The following is a 17,200-nucleotide window of genomic DNA, read 5'->3' on the forward strand; positions in this document are numbered from 1 at the left end:
AGCACCGGACGCAGTATATCACCCCAGCTGACTCCCAGGTGAAGTGTTGCCTCACCTGGAAGGACGTGTCTGGGGCCCTGAATGGTGGTGAGGGAGAAAGTGTAAGGGCATGTGTAGCACTTGTTCCGCTTACGAGGATAAGTGCTGGGAGGGAGATCGGTGGGAAGGGATGGGGGGACGAATGGACAAGGGAGTTATGTAGGGAGCGATCCCTGCGCAACGCAGAGGCGGGGTGGGGGGGGAAGATGTGCTTAGTGGTGTGATCCCGTTGGAGGTGGCGGAAGTTATGGAGAATTATACGGAGGATGGGGTGAGAGCAGACATGCGTGAAATGGGAGAGACGCGTTTGAGAGCAGAGTTGATGGTAGAGGAAGGGAAGCCCCTTTTTTTAAAAAAGGAGGACATTTCCTTCGTCCTGGAATGAAAAGCCTCATCCTGAGAGCAGATGCAGAGGAAATGGAGAAATTGTGAGAAGGGAATGGCATTTTTGCAAGAGACAGGGTGGGAAGAGGAATAGTCCAGGTAGCTGTGAGTCTGTAGACATCAGTAGATAAGCTACCTCCAGAGATAGAGATAGAAAGATCAAGAAAGGGGAGGGAGGTGTTGGAAATGGACCAAGTAAATTTGAGGGCAAGGTGAAAGTTGGAGACGAAGTTAATGAAGTCAACGAGCTCAGCATGCATGCAGGAAGCAGTGCCAATGCAGTCGTCGATGTAGTGAAGGAAAAGTGGGGGACAGATACCAGTATAGGCTTGTGACATGGATTGTTCGATAAAGCCAACAAAAAACCCAAACGGGTGCTCATGGCTACATGCATACTAGTCCCATTTTTCCAGCACATGGTCCATAACCTTGGTGATTCAAGTTTTTAAATGCTGTGGGAACATCTGTCTCCACAATTTCCTCTGGATGAAAGCAGTCTTTCTCAAATCATTCTAAGTTCCCTTTCCCTCAATTTAAACGTACATCTCTACTATTGGAAAAATGTCCTTACTATCTACCTTATCTATATTCCTCTCAATTTTGTATACCTCTGTATAGAAAACTTCCCCTGCTTCAAATAAAGCAAATCCAGCTTCTTACAACAGAAATGTTCCATCCCAAACAACATTCTGTTGAATATCCTCTCTTGTCCTGTGTCATCTTATAATATGGTGACTGTCACTCCATACAGAACAAACCAGAGACCTAAACTGTTTTACCTTAACCCATGTTCAGTAGCCCAGCTAATGCAGGCATGTATGCTGCCTTAATCACCCTCGTCTTCTGCTGCAGCCACCAGGGATTCTTCGTCTTGTACATCAAAGTCCTTTCCCTTCGTACTTCCTTGGGGCCTGCTATTCATTGAGACCTTTAAGTTATGGCATATTGTAATTCTCTGTTACTCTCAAAATTTAATTTATACTAACTGGAAAATAATCATGACTACTACAGGCCACTCTGGTTATAGCTGTATTGAATAACAGAGTTACTATGTAGTTTATAATCCTGCCTCTGTGTGCATGTGTGTGTTCTTCTCCCCCCCCTTCCCCTACTTCTCTTTTTCTCTCTTTCTTTGTCTCACAGATGCTCTCATTATACTGTATACACCTTTTCTCTTTACCTTCCGTGCGCACTATCAATTCTTATCCCTAATCATTGCAAAAATGCATTTTATATTTTGTTTTAGCCTCTTCTGCAGATTGAGCAATGCCTTGTCATTCTTGTTAGGAACACAGCTTGACACGAAATGTTTCACATTCCATCACTGATATTGTTTGCTTCATTAATGTGGCCCTTTAGATATTTCAGCCCTGTTCTACCTTTTAATTGGCATCCTGCCCCTAATTTACTTGTTTCAAGTCCCATATCCCAACACAGAGAACGAGCGCCCTGCTCTTTTAATCTGCAAGGTTTAAACACAAATTTGTTGCAGCCATTCTTTGCTGTTAGCGTCATTCTTGGCTTACGATGCTTCACAAGTATTTGTTTTGCTGTTTTACCATGTTGTTAACAAGCAGTATTCCATTGTAACAATGATATTACAATGCTAAGTCACATTAGAAGCACTTACACATTTAAAACATTTTACCCTACAGATAAGCTATCTCGCCTTTCTGTAGTCTAAAGCTTTCTGTCTGACAGTCAACCACACAGCCTGTTTATCTATTATCTACAATTCCTTCCCTTGTCACTGCATTATGAATATTATAGAAAGCTGGAGACTGAGTACTAGGACTTGTTTATCTCTGATCTTTCAGTCATTTGCTGTCAGTGGACCTTATTCAGTACAGTTTCAATTGATTTGGATGATAGCTTACACTCAGTGGCCACTTTATTAGGTACTCCTGTACACCTGCTCATTAATGCAAATATCTAATCTGCTGACCATGTGGCAGCAACTCAGTGCATTAAAGCATGCAGCTGTAGTCAAGATGTTCAATACTTGTTCAGACCAAACATCAGACTCGGGGAAAAAATGTCATCTAAGTTTCTTTGACCCTGGAATATTGTTGGTGCCAAACGGAGTGGTTTAAGTGTCTCAGAACTGCAGATCTTTTGGGGTTTTCACACACAACAGTCTCTAGACTAGCAAAAGACTTCTCCAGGTTCCACCCCTGTACTTAATAACTTGGCGAATGAGTCTATTTTGTGAGCTAAGCAGTAGAGTTAGAAGAAGGAAGGAAATGGTAGGATGATACAGGGAAGTGGTTGGAAATAGCCTGATCTGAGATGCAAATCTTTAGAATAGGAATGCTTGAAAATCCAAGAGCAAAGGACTGTTTATAAGAATGGTTGGGAAGGATTATATTGTACAAAGGTTAAGAGAAAGTAACTGCATTATACGGGTGCAGATTGACATAGAGTTTGTTGAAGCTTAAAAAACACTCTGCAGTCATACAGCATATATCTTAGTGAGAATTTATTGTGTAAGAAGGTTTAGGCTTAGCAGTGCATCAGTTCTGATATTCAGGTTAAGCTTGCCACTTTGCATTACATCGTCATAAAGCATGTGTCACACCCCTCTATCAACTGTGGGTAAGTGTGCCTGACAAGAGTCACCAGTTGGAAAAAAACAGATATTAAGCCTTAACAGCACATTAGTACAAAGGGTTTTATTTGGTGTCAGGTGAAAAAAGTGCAAAATCTGCACAAAAGTTGTGAAAAGAAATATTTATAAATAGACAAATGAAAGCAAACACGTACGTACAAAAAATTACAAATATACAGAGGTTTTTTTCCACAAAATACTTTGTCTTTAACTTTCCAATATAACTATTCACAAACCGTCAAATCTAACCTCCACACCTCTCTAGCAAAGCCAGACTGAGGGTTTAAATCTGCCTCCGCCTGGCCTAGAAGGGCCAGGAAATTCTTCTGTTGGTCTGGATGGGAGTTGGTTGGGGGGGGGGGAGGGAGAGATAATCATGTGACCAGGCCTTAATAATTATTTCAGATGCAGAATTGGAACATGTTAAACAGGGATTATAACATCCTACAGTTTTATTCCACAACAAATGCCTTAGCAAAACCCATAGATCAGTGTCCACAAGCTCAGATGATTATAAAAGAATAATGCCTTCCCACTAACCCAGGCATTAGGATGCCCCAAACTGTCCCTTGGTCCTTTTGGGGCCGTTCTGCTGTCTACAAACTGATGTAATGGTGTAAGTGAAAATAAATGAAACTGTTTGGAATGCCTGTGTCTAGAATCGTTATTTTTATGAGTTATGAACTAGTAGAGCACATTAACTGAAGGGATTGCTTTGATTAGCCAAGCCAGTAATTGTTTTACTGTTGGGCTGTGTAAATGTTGAGCTCCCAAGAACTGCAGAATCAGAGCGCATAGTGTATGAACTACTTGGGAGACTAGACCAGGGACAGAACGAGGAGTGACTAACCGGGCAAAGTGCCAAGGTTAGCAGCAGAATTAACATTGCCAACCTGTTCTGTTACAACACCCCCCCCCCACCCCTTCTGGATTGCACAAGGTGGGCAATCGGGAGAGATGGTGTGCCATAACGTTGTCCTGACCTGCCTTGTGACGGAAGTTGAAATAGAATGGTTGAGGGAATTGGGTACCATCTCATGATGCGTGCATTATGGTCTTTCATGGAGTGGATCCAGTTGAGTGCTTTATGGTCGGACTCCAGAACGAATTCTCTTCCTAGCCTCCAAGGCCCATTTTATGGCATGAGCTTCGTTCTCAACATTAGAACATCTTGTCTCCCATGGTAGCAGGATGGTATTGCTGCTTTATCCCTCAGTACTACTAGTAGAACTGACGCCGAAGTCTGCAAAGAATCTGGTCCAGTTACCAAAGTATATGAGGAAGCCTTTGTGACTCTGAAGGAGGCTTTGTATTCCTGTCTGGTCGTCACCAGAATTCATCAAACCATTCACCATCCAAGTCGACACCTCAGCAGTGGGGATTGGAGCAGTCCTGGCCCAGGGGAAAAAACAGCCAGTATTGTACCTTAGTCGGAAGTTGATAACTTGACTCCTGTGATAGCTGCTACCTTAGTCAGTAGCTGTTAGCATGGGAGACAAGGTATTCACTGTTGAGAAAGAAACTCTTGCCATAAAATGGGCCTGGAGAGCCTCTGGTATTACCTGCTTGGCAGGGAATTCGTTCTGGAGACCAACCATAAAGCATTCACCTGGATCCACTCCATGAAAGACCACAATGCACGTATCATGAGATGGTAGCTGGCTCTACAACCATTCAACATTGGTCACAAGGCAGGACAGCACGTCATGGCAGACTCTGTCTCCCGATTGCCCACCTTGTGCGATCCAGAAGAGGTGGGGGGGGCAGGGGGATGTGACAGAACAGGTTGGCAATGTTAATTCTCCCGCTAACCTTGCCCCTTTGCCTAGTTAGTCACTCCTCCCCATTCTGTCTCCAGTCTAATTTCTCCAGTAGTTTTCAAACTTTGCCCTCCCGTCTGCAGTTCTTGTGAGTTCACCATTTATACACCCCAACAGCAAAAGAATCGTTAGCTTGGCCATTCAAAGCAATTCCTTAAGTTAACGTGCTCTACTGATTTATAACACATAAAAATAAGGATTCTAGAATTGTTTTGCAATTCTGCTTTTGGATGATTTGGGCTGCAGTTGTTCAATATTTAAAATAAAACAGAAATGGTAATGACTTTGAAAAGCACCCAGAAAAGGTACTCAAGTGATGGGGGCCTAAAGCACAATAATGCCTGAAGAAGTGACTGATGATATGTGGCAATTTGTGTTCATCATTTTAATATGTTGCCTTACCTTTCCTCCTCCTCACCTATCCTGAGAATCTACCTCTGCTGTTTGTTGACTGTATATTTACAAAATCAGAATGGTTACAACATGAAAGGAGGTTGTTGAATGCACTGTAGCTTTATGTGAAAGCAATCCAACTAATCACCCCATAGCTCTGCAACTTCCTTCTTTTCACTTTGAAGGCAATAATTGAATCTGCCTCTACTACTTTCCTTGGCAGTACATCCCTGACCCCATCTACTTGTTGCACAAACAAAAAAAATCCTCTTGGTGTCATCTTTTGTTCTTTTGTGAAACACCTAATTCCTGTTTAAAACCAAGGTCTTGTTGGCTTTTGAATCATTTTCTGAACCAACCCTGCAAATGAAATCTAAATATATCAAATCCACTGCTTCCAGTTATCTAGCCCACTTGTACTCAAAGGCTCCAGCAGATTAGTCCATAAAACCACAAATGTGATTCATCCATCATAACACATTTGGTAGGAGGAATGAAGTTGTCTCATTGAAGCCTTCTTGCTCACAGTCCCACCAAATCCCTGTTCTTGTATCCCTTTTAGCATTGTGCTCTCTAGTTAATATTGCCTTTTTTCATTCCTCCTACCAAATGTGTTATGATGGATGAATCACATTTGTAGTTTTATGGACTAATCGACTGTAGCCTTTGAATATGACAAGTGGGCTAGAAAACTGGAAGCACTGGATTTGGTATATTTGGATTTTCAGAAGGCTTTTAATAAAGTCCCACACAGGAAATTGGTCAGCAAGTTTTGACACATAGAATCAGCGTAACGCATCTGGCATAGCTATAAAAAAAATATCTGCTGGAGGAACTCAGCGAGTTGAGTAGCGTCTGGGGAACGGCAAGGAGTTGTCATATTACGTGTTGAAATTATGTTGTTTGGCTGAATATTGCCCCAGTCATTCACAGTCTATATCAGTGATTCCTCCATGGTGAAGACCGATGCAAAGGAATGATAAAGGCCATTACCTTTTGGCCCACTGTGTCTATGCCAATCATCGCACCCGTCTATACTAATAACACTTACCTGTATTAATTCCATGTGCCTCTGTGCCCAGCTCGTTCAAGTATCTGTCCAGATACTTTCTAAATGTTGCTCCTGCCTCCACCACCTCCTTTAGAAGCTCATTCCAGATGAACATTAAACCTCCTGCCTCTAACCTTGAACATAGCTTTAGACTCCCCTACACTGGGAAATAGACATTGACTACCTATCCTATTTGTGCATCTTATAATTTTATTCATCTCTTTCGCATAATCACAGCCTCCATTGCTCAAGAAAGACCAGACCTAACCTACCAGAGCTCTCTCTGTTACTCAAGCCCTCAGAGGGTCAGAGATATACAGGACAGAAACTGGCCATCGGGTCTATGCCAATCCATTAAGCAGCCATTTAAAGTAATCCAGTTTTTTAAACTTTTCTCCACATTCCCATTAACTCCCCCTAGATTCTACCACTCTCCTACATATTGGGACAGTTTACATTGACCAATTAACCTTACCAGCCAGCACATCCTTGAGATGTGGGAAGAAACCAAGAGTACCTGGGGAATATCCACATGATGGCAGGAATAACATGCAGAACTCCACATAGACAGCACCTGCAGTCGGGATAATAGCACCCGAGTTATAAACTCAGCTAGCATTATAGATTCAGTTAGTTTCTTCACAGGCGCAACCCTTCCCACCATAAAGGGCATCTTCAAGAAGGTAGCATCTATCACTGAAGGCCCTCACCATCTAGGACATGTCTTCTTGCTTCTGCCATCGGGGAGGAGGTACAGGACCCAAACTCAAAGATTATGGAGCAGTCTCCTCCCCTCTGCCATCAGATTTCTGAACAGCCCATGGAGACCACTTTGTTGTTCCTTCTTTTACACTGCTTATTTTTGTAAATTCTAATAAGTTTTGTTACACTGTATTGCTGTTGCAAAACAACAAATTTCTGTAATTTCAGTCATTGATAATAAATCTGACTCTGACTCAGAAGTCAGGCTAACTGGATCAAATGCAGGTTGTTGAAACTATAAACCAATCCTTTGTCTTTCTACTGGAATCCCTCTTTCAGGTTGGGATTAAATTTTGCTAAGTCATTCTCATAGCTGTTTAAATGTCTGTCTCTTCCGTTCCTGTTCCTTAGCCCTTTTTTTTTTCCTTTTACCTATTTCTTTAGATTCTTCAAATATCTGGAATTTTGAGTTGTTAGTTCTGCTTATCCTACAGCTACATCTCTGTTATAACTGTCATATATTAATGTCTGTACCGTGTGCCATCAGCTTGTCTGTCTGGTTACAAAGGATGCAAACATCCAATAAAGAGCCATAAGTTTTGACTTTTTACACTTCAATTCTACTTTCTGCCACACACTTTTATGTTTTTTGCTGTTCCGTCAAGCTTTGGGGCATTCGATTTGCAAGTAGATGGACTGTGTAGCAAGACTGTGTGTAGAGCAATCGGCAATCGCCTCTGATCTGGGCCAACATTTATGTGCCCGGCGGCACCTAATTAATTAGCTTGTTTATTTCGACTTTTTTCTTAAAGATGCGCTGAGTGTGTCCCACCTACCGCTGCATTCTCCGTGGATCGGTATTGGTCCGCGGCCTGGGGGTTGGGGTGGTGGGACACTGGGGTGTCATCTCATCGTCTTTTTCCATCAGGGCAGGCAGGTCAGCTTCTTCACGTTCAGTTCCTGGACAACTTCGCTTTTGGTCCGTTGGCTACTGCATTCAGTTTCGATTGTTAGATTATGAGAACACTCAGTCCTCTTTTATTGTCATTTAGAAATGCATACATGCATTAAGAAATGATACAATGTTCCTCCAGAGTGATATCACAGAAAACAGGACAAATCAAAGACTAACACTGACAGAACCACATAATTATATAGTTACAGCAGTGCAAAGCAATATCATAATTTGATAAAGAACAGACTATGGGCACGGTAAAAAAAGAAGTCTCACGTCCCAATTGACTCCCGAGTCCCTGATAGCAGGTGGCAAAAGGGAGAAACTCCCTGCCATAAACCTCCAGGCACCGACAACTGCCGATCCATTGGAAGCAAAGCAACCGACCACAGCCAACACCAAGTCTGTCCATCCGAAAACTTCAAGCCTCCGACCAGCCCCTCCGATACAGCCTCCCGAGCGCCATCCTCTGCCGAGCGCCTTCGACTTAGCCCCGGCTGCCGAAACAAGCAAAGCCGAGGATTTGGGGCCTTCTGCTCCAGAGAGTCCGGTTACCACACAGTAGCAGCGGCAGTGAAGCAGGCATTTCAGACGTTTCTCCAGATGTTCCTCCGTACTCTCACATCTGTCTCCATCAAATCAAGATTGTGCACGGTCCCCCTACTTGACAGATTACAGATATCATTCCCCGGAGAAGCCGCGTGCGCTGCGTCACGCCGCCATCTTCTCCTCCTCCTCCTTCCAATCCTTTCCTCTTCCAATTGCATCAGCTCTTCATCTATCGGTTCTTGGTCATGCGATGCCAAAACCTCCTCAACATCATCTTCGTCAACTTCCACCAGCCAAATTCGCTTTGTCCTTGCTTCGTTCACCATGATCAAAATGCTTAATTATGTCTAGTTTTATACTAAGTGTAACACCCTTACGAGCTCTTTTAGGCTTTTCCGATACCGTAGAACTCATCTTGCAAACGGCTGCTCACAGGCACGTGTTTAAGCAATGCTGGCTAGAATGCAGTTCCGGGGGAGGAGCTTGGCTGCTTGGGATGTGCGCTGCTTTTTCCGCGCTCTGCCTTTTCTCGTAACAGTGAAAACACCTTCTGTTAGCGAAAACAGGTAACTAATGTAGGTCTTTCATAACAGCGAGGTTTCGTAAAGCGAACGTTCGAAAAGCGGGGGACACCTGTATGCAGGTAGATTGGGAAAATCAGGTTGGTGCTGGATCCCAAGAGAGCAAATTTGTAGAATGCCTACAAGATGGCTTTTTAGAGCAACCTGTGGTTGAATCAACTAGGGAAAAGGCAATTCTGGATTAGATGTTGTACAAAGATCCAGATTTGATTAGGAGGGGCAGGTAAATGAACTCTTTTGAGGCAGGGATTATAATATATAATTCACCCTGCAGTTTGACAGGGAGAAGCTAAAGTCAGATGTATCAGTATTACAGCGGAGTAAAGGAAATTACAAAGGCATGAGAGAAGAGCTGGCCAAAGTTGATTGGAAGGGGACACTAGCAGGGATGACGACAGAACAGCAGTGGTTGAAGTTTCTGGATGCATTCAGAAGTGGCAGGATAGATCCATCCCAAAGAAGTTGTAGTATTCTAAAGGGATGGTAAGGCAACAGTCGCTAACAAAGGAAGTTAAAGACAGCATAAGAGCAAAAGAGAGTGCATATAATATGGCAACAAAAGTTAATGGGAAGTTACAGATTGGGAATAATGTAAGAGAAGGATACAAGAAGTTTTCAGATATATAAAGAGAAAGGAGAGGAGAAAGTGCATATTGGATCGCTGGAAAATGACACTGGAGAGGTAATAATGGGGGAGAAAAAAATGGCAGATGAAATTAATAAGTAATTTGAGTCAGTCTTCACTGTGGAAGACTCCAGAAGTCTGCCAGAAATTCAAGGTGTCGGGGGGCTGAAGTAAGTGTAGTTGCTATTACTAAGAACGTGCATGAGAAGCTGAAAGGTCTAAAGGTAGATAAATCACTACATCCCAAGGGTCTGAAAGAGGTATCTGAAGAGATTGTGTAGGCATTAGTAATGCTGTTACAAAAAATCACTAGGTTCTGGAATGGTTCTGGAGTACTGGAAAATTGCAAATGTTACCCCACTCTTCAAGAAGGGAGAGAGGCAGAAGAAAGGAAATTATAGACTAATTAGCCAGTGGTTGAGCAGATGTGGAATTCATTATTAAGGATGAGGTTTTGGGGTACTTGGAGGTACATGATAAAATAGGCAAATACTCAGCATGGTATCCTTAAGGGGAAATCTTGCCTGTCAAATCTCCTGGAATTCTTTGAGGAAATAACAGGCAGGTTAGATGAAGGAGAATCAGTAGATGTTTTCTTGGAGTTTCAGAAGGCCTTTGACAAGGTGCTGTAAATGAGGGTGTTAAATAAGATAAGGGCCCATGGTATTATTAGAAAGATACTGGTATGGATAGACGATTAGCTGACTGGCAGAGGGCAAAGAGAGAGAACAAAGGGGCCTTTCCTGTTTGGCTGCTGGTGACTAGTGGTATTCTGCAGGGGTCAGTGTTGAGACTGCTACTTTTCACGTCAGATGTCAATGATTTGAATGATGGAATTTATGGCTTTGTGGCCAAGCTTGCAGACAACATGGGGGAGGGGCAGGTAGTCTTGAGGAAGCAGGGAGACTCCAGAAGGACTTAGATTAAGAGAATAAAACGGGGAGGAAATTCAAAACTCTGAAGTGCAAAGGGACTTGGCAGTCTAGTGCAGGATTCCCTAAATGTTAACTTGCAGGTTGAGCCGGTGGTAAAGAAGTCAAATGCAATGCAAGCATTCTTTTCGAGAGGACTAGAATGTAAAAATGAGTATGTAATGCTGAGACTCTACAAGGCATTGATGAGACAGAACTTGGAGTATTTTGAGCAATTTTTTGGCCCTTAATCTAAGAAAGGATGTGCTGGCATTGGAGAGGGTCCAGAGGAGGTTCACAAGAATGATTCTAGGAATAAGAGAGTTAACGTATGAGGAGTGCTTAAGGGGTGTGGCCCTGTACTCGCTGGAGTTTAGAAGAATGAGGGGGCATCCTATTGAAGCCTAAAGGTCTAGATAGAGTAGATGTAGAGAAGGTGTTTCCTATAGTGGGTGAGTCTATAACCAGAGGGTAAAAGTTCAAAGTACATTTATTATCAAAGTATGTATACATTATACAACCTTGAGATTCATCTCCTTACAGACAACCACAAAACAAAGAAACCTTGAAAGAACCCATTAAAATAATGACCAAAACATCCAATGTGCAGAAGAGAGAGAAAAACAAATTGCACAATCCTTTCCAATTCACCCTGGCTCTTAAATCAATCAGGTGTCGGGATTTTCCTTGTTCTTGGGGATGCCACGACTCTGCTTCAACCCTGACTCCACTTGCCATGACTAGGCCTTCCTTGTGCCTCTGTCACCACTTACCTCAACCACCTTTTCCTTGCCTCTCCATTGTTATTGTTGTGAGCACAGCTTGAGAATAAAAGGGCGTCCATTTAGAACAGTGATGAGAAATTTCTTAATCCAGAGGGTGGCGAGTCTTGGAATTCCTTGCCACAAACAGCTGTGGAGGCCAAGTCATTGGATATATTTAAAGCAGAGGTTGATAGGTTCTTGATTAGTCAGGGCGTCAAAGGTTACAGGAGAAGGCAGAATGGGGTCAGGAGGGATAATAAATCAACCATGATGGAATTGCAGAGCAGACTCATTGGGCCGAATGGTCTAATTCTTCTGGGTCCTCAAGTTCTTAGGTCTTTTTCATGGACAAGATGCCACACAGGAAATTGGTTCATGGATGAAAATCAGAAAAATGCAGAAGCTTTGTCTGAATTTAAAACAGAAAATAATGGAAAAAAGGATTCTCATTTCCTGTTGAAGACAAAGAATGCCACTCGATCCACTGTATGTGTCCAGCGTTTTCTATTTTTAGGTTCGGAAGGAAGGAAGGCTGTGCTTGTATAGACAAATTCTCTCTTTCTTTTAAAATCTTTTTATTGAATAAGTGTACAAAAATGTAAGCCATATAGGCACTAATACACTGTTAGAATATAATAAAATTACAAGAGATGTTAATACAAAAAAAATGATACAAACAATGTAGTTTAAACATAACATACCAAGGTAACATAATAGTATACTAATTTATATATATATATATATATATATATATATATATATATCAATAGAGAAAAGGAAAAAAAAAACCCACCGTGCAACTAACTAAAAGCAAAGCAAAGCAATGGGCTAACTTGGAACCAAACAGAGTTAAAAAACTTAAAATCACGTCCTCAATCCCGACCTCTATTAAAAACAGTAAAAAAAAAACAAGAAGGGTATATAAATACAGAACAAAAAAAGAGGAGAAAAAAATTACATTAAATGAAAATATTGAATAAAAGATCTCCAGGTCTGTTCAAATTTAAATGAGGAATCATAAAGATTGCTTCTAATTTTCTCCAAATTCAAGCATAATATCGTCTGAGAAAACCAAAAAAAGGTAGTTGGAGCATTAAGCTCTTTCCAATGTTGTAAGATATATCTTTTCGCCATTAAAGTAAGAAATGCAATCATTCTACGGGCTGAAGGAGAAAGCTTACTGGAAATTTTAGGTAGTCCAAAGATAGCAGTAATAGGGTGAGGAGAGATATCTATATTCAATACCTTTGCGATAATATTAAAAATGTCTCTCCAAAAAGTTTCCAGAGTAGGACAAGACCAAAACATATGAGTTAAAGAGGCTATCTGCCCCGGACATCTATCACAAAAAGGATTAATATGAGAATAAAAGCGAGCTAATTTATCTTTGGACATATGTGCTCTATGAACAACTTTAAATTGAATTAGGGAATGTTTAGCACAGATAGAGGAAGTATTAACTAATTGTAAAATCTGCCCCAGTCATCCACGGAAATGATAGACCCCAATTCCTGTTCCCAATCTACCCTAATCTTATCAAATGGAGCTTTCCCAAGTTTCATAATAATATTATAAATCATAGCCAATGCACCTTTCTGACATGGATTAAGGTTAATTATAGTATCTAAAATGTATGTAGGAGGAAGCATTGGAAAAGAAGAAAGTATAGTACTTAGGAAATTTCTAACTTGTAGATATCTAAAAAAATGTATTCTTGATAAATTATATTTATTAGATAATTGTTCAAACGACATAAGGGAACCATCTAAAAATAAATCCAAAAACCGTGAAATACCCTTAGTCTTCCAAATTTGAAAAGCACGATCCGTAAAAGAGGGAGGAAAAAATATGTTACCTAAAATAGGAATCGCTAGCCCAAATTGGTTAAGATCAAAAAATTTTCTGAATTGAAACCAAATACGTAAGGTATATTTAACTATCGGGTTAGATGCCTGTTTAAGGCGTTTCAAATCAAAAGGAAGAGAGCCAAGTGTATAACCCTGAACAGATTGTAATTCCAATGCTACCCATTTAGGAATGGATAATATATCCTGGTCAAGTAACCAAAATTTCATATGATGAATATTAATTGCCCAATAATAAAATCTAAAGTTAGGTAATGCTAAACCTCCATCTCTCTTAGCTTTCTGTAAATGTATTTTACCGAGTCTCGGGTTTTTATTTTGCCAAATAAATGAAGAAATTTTGGAGTCAACTTTATCAAAAAAAGATTTTGGAACAAAAATTGGTAATGCCTGAAATATATATAAAAATTTTGGCAAAAAAAACATCTTAACTGCATTAATACGACCAATCAAAGTTAAATATAAAGGAAACCATTTAGATGAAAGTTGAGTAATATGGTCAATTAAGGGTAAAAAGTTAATCTTGAATAAATCTTTGTGTTTACAAGTAATTTTAATCCCAAGATATGAAAAATAATTATTAATCAATTTAAATGTAAAGTTATGATATAAGGGAAGTTGTTTATTAATCGGAAAAAGTTCACTCTTACTAAGATTTAATTTATAACCTGAAAAAAGACTAAATTGTGCTAATAGCTCTAAAACAGCAAGGATGGATTTTTGAGGATTAGAAATATATAAAAATAAGTCATCAGCATAGAGTGATATTTTATGGGACTTTAAGCCCTGAGTTAGCCCAGTAATATTTGGAGATTCTCGAATGACAATTGCGAGAGGTTCTAATGCAATATCAAATAATAAAGGACTAAGAGGACAACCTTGTTGAGTACCTCGAAAAAGAGGGAAAAAAGGTGAGCTTAGAGAGTTAGTACAGACCGAGGCCACGGGAGAATGATATAACAGTTTAATCCAGGATATAAATTTCGAGCTAAAATTAAACATTTCAAGCACCTTAAATAAGTATAGACAAATTCTCCAGCATCTCTTTTTGGCATACAAACTATTAGCAAGGCTCAGTACTAGCACAGGGATCCACAGCGTCTTGGACAGGAATTTCAGTCGGTTTTGTCCAAAAAGGAGTTTTGCATTATTGCTGAAGACCTCAAATTGCAGCATCTTTGTTATCTGTCCATTCTGCCAGCCCAAATATTTGTGTAAAATGCTCTTCTCTGCACATTATACCCCACTCCCTCAGCTTTGTGTCATCTACAGTACTGTACACCCAAGTCCAAATCATTAAAGTACCTTAAGAGACCCAGTTATTCCAGTACTGAGTTTTTTTACCTCTGGAATCACCACTCTAGCAACTGAGATTCAATCCGACTAGCACTGCTGTAAGTACTTCCTCTGATTGTAAGGATACTCTAGTTTCTTTCTGCATCCAAAGACCTGCTGGTCAGTGCGTTAATTGTCTGTTGTGAAATTAGATGATAAAAAGGGCACATGAAAGAATATGGGGAGGAGTGTGATTGTTCTGAGAGCCAGCATCGATTCACTGGGTTGAATGGCCTGCAGTGTCTTAACAGAACCAGCCTTCTGCCAGCACCATTTCTGTCACGTAACTAATTTTCAATCCTGCTGCTGCTGCCCTTTTTATTCCATGTCCTTCAGTTTGCGGGCACGTGGCCAAGTGGTTAAGGCATTGGACTAGCGACCTAAAGGTCGTGAGTTTGAGCCCCAGCCAAGGCAACGTGTTGTGTCCTTGAGCGAGGCACTTAATCACACATTGCTCTGCGACGACACTGGTGCCAAGCTGTATGGGTCCTAATGCCCTTCCCTTGGACAACATTGGTGTTGTGGAGAGGGGAGACTTGCAGCATGGGCAACTGTTGGTCTTCCATACAACCATGCCCAGGCCTGTGCCCTGGAGAGTGAAGACTTTCCAGGCGTAGATCCACGGTCTCGCAAGACTAATGGATGCCTTTCCTTCAGTTTTGATGACAAATCCTATTGTGTGGCATTATTTCTAATGCTTTTTGATGTCTAACTGTATCACATTAACTAGTCTTGAATATTTGTAGATTGTTTTTTATTCTTAGTCTCAATTGTTTCTCGTGCTACCAGTCTTTAGTTCTCTTGTGAACCTTCAGTCATCAGCCTGATTGTTATCATAAATTTTGTTTCCTGCCATATTCTCCCTGTATGTCATCCAGGGAGCTCTGGCTTCAGTTTCTCTACCCTTTTCTCTGAATGTGTAGAGATGTTATTGAAACATCTCCACTTTAATGGCCTCCTTTTCATCGATTATTGTGCTGTTGCCTTGGCCAGACCTAGAAATTGGCCATTCTCCAATCAATATTTTTTTATCTTGGAATGGTCAGTATCCTTTTCCATAATTATTCTTACCTTCGTTTCTTTGCATTTGACAGAACTTTGTTGCATGAATATCCTTAATTGTGTGCTATAAATTAAATAATAAACTGGTTTTGTTATCCAAATTCCTGTTCCACGGACTTGAGAGGTGTCTATTCCATCAAGATGAGGATGTTTATGTTCCCCTTGTGAGCATAGAAAAAAGTAACAGCTTTCAAAGTTCTCTCTTGGTGTCCCACAGAGTCTTCAGTCACTGTTGGTTCAAACCTTTTAAAAACAAAATGCATCCTTATTTCTTAAAGCATTCTGATTTGAATATGTACCTAGGTGGTATCCTAACTCACCTACGCAATTTATCAACACCAAATAAATAGATAATGCACAATTCCAAATTCATTTAAAGATTAATGATCTATATTAAATATGAACTAACATTTCTTGATTTCAGTCATTTTTGGGCTATAATTGATGTAGCACATGGGATTAAATTGACCTGAGTTCCCTTAGTTTGGCAAGCTGAAAATCTGAATTGGTCTTTGAAATTGATTTTCTTATTGTCAGATGTACCAAGTACAGTGGAAAAATAATGAATTGTTCATACAGTTCAATTCATTACACAGTGCAGTGAGGTGATACAAGGTAAAACATGGCAGAATAAAGTGTTACAGCTTCAGACAAAGTGCACTGCAGGTAAATCAAAAGGTGCAAAGTCATTAATGAACCCAGTATTCCAGTGGTATTTGGTGAAGGCAGGATCAGATTAAACTGTATGAAAATTAAACAATATTGATGAAATATTAGCCACACTTTAGTTTTATGAAATGTTGTTTAGTTGCTGCATAGTTGAAATTTCTAGCCACTTTCTGTTGCTAGTTGCATCTAATTTACTATGCAGGAATTTTCTGATCAAGTGTGCTATGACTGATAATCTGACTTAAATTTAAGACCATAAGACATAGAGCAGAATCCAAGTGTGGTCTGACCAATGCTTTATAAAGCCTCAGCATCACATCCGTGCTCTGATGTTCTAGTCCTCTTGAAATGAATGCTAACATTGCATTTACCTTCCTTAACCATTAATTCAGCTGCATGTTAACCTTTAGGGAATCCTGCATAAGGACTCCCAAAGCCCTTTAAAGTGATGTAATTTCCATCAGGTTCATTCAGTGCAAATTTACCCATTACTCCGACCTACATAAAATAGTGATTTTGGCAGACTGGCAGTGAAGTATTGTAACTTGCTGAGTAGCCCAGGAAAACAGTACTAAAATGACTTCTTTATGTTGCACAGGAAGGTGAAGATGCAGTACAGTTTGCTAATCGTGTGAAAGCTGCAATTGCCAGGCAAGGCGGTCTTGTTGATTTACTGTGGTAAGTAAATTCTTCCCATTACATTGTCTGAGATTAATTAACAATGACAATGACTTCAGTGTCACATATAGAAAATGTCATTAACAACAGCTTGCTCTCCATATTGTTCTGCCCTGGCTTGCAACATCCAAGGTGAACCTGACCAACACAGGGCCTTATGAATGTGTCCCTTCTCAAAATATATAAAGTTGATTGAATCACTTATCTAA

The 17,200-nt window shown here is 40.5% G+C and overlaps 1 protein-coding gene across 1 annotated transcript in view; it reads left to right on the top strand.

Moving 5' to 3' along the window:
- gpat4 (glycerol-3-phosphate acyltransferase 4) overlaps nucleotides 1-17,200 on the top strand; it is a 110,777-nt gene that overhangs the window by 81,027 nt on the left and 12,550 nt on the right. The window contains exon 11 of the mRNA XM_063056809.1: nucleotides 16,912-16,991. Within this exon, the coding sequence (XP_062912879.1) occupies nucleotides 16,912-16,991 (80 nt within the window). The remainder of the gene's footprint in view (nucleotides 1-16,911; nucleotides 16,992-17,200) is intronic.

This window comes from Mobula hypostoma, chromosome 8 (assembly GCF_963921235.1).
Source record: "Mobula hypostoma chromosome 8, sMobHyp1.1, whole genome shotgun sequence".
Taxonomy (NCBI): domain Eukaryota; kingdom Metazoa; phylum Chordata; class Chondrichthyes; order Myliobatiformes; family Myliobatidae; genus Mobula; species Mobula hypostoma.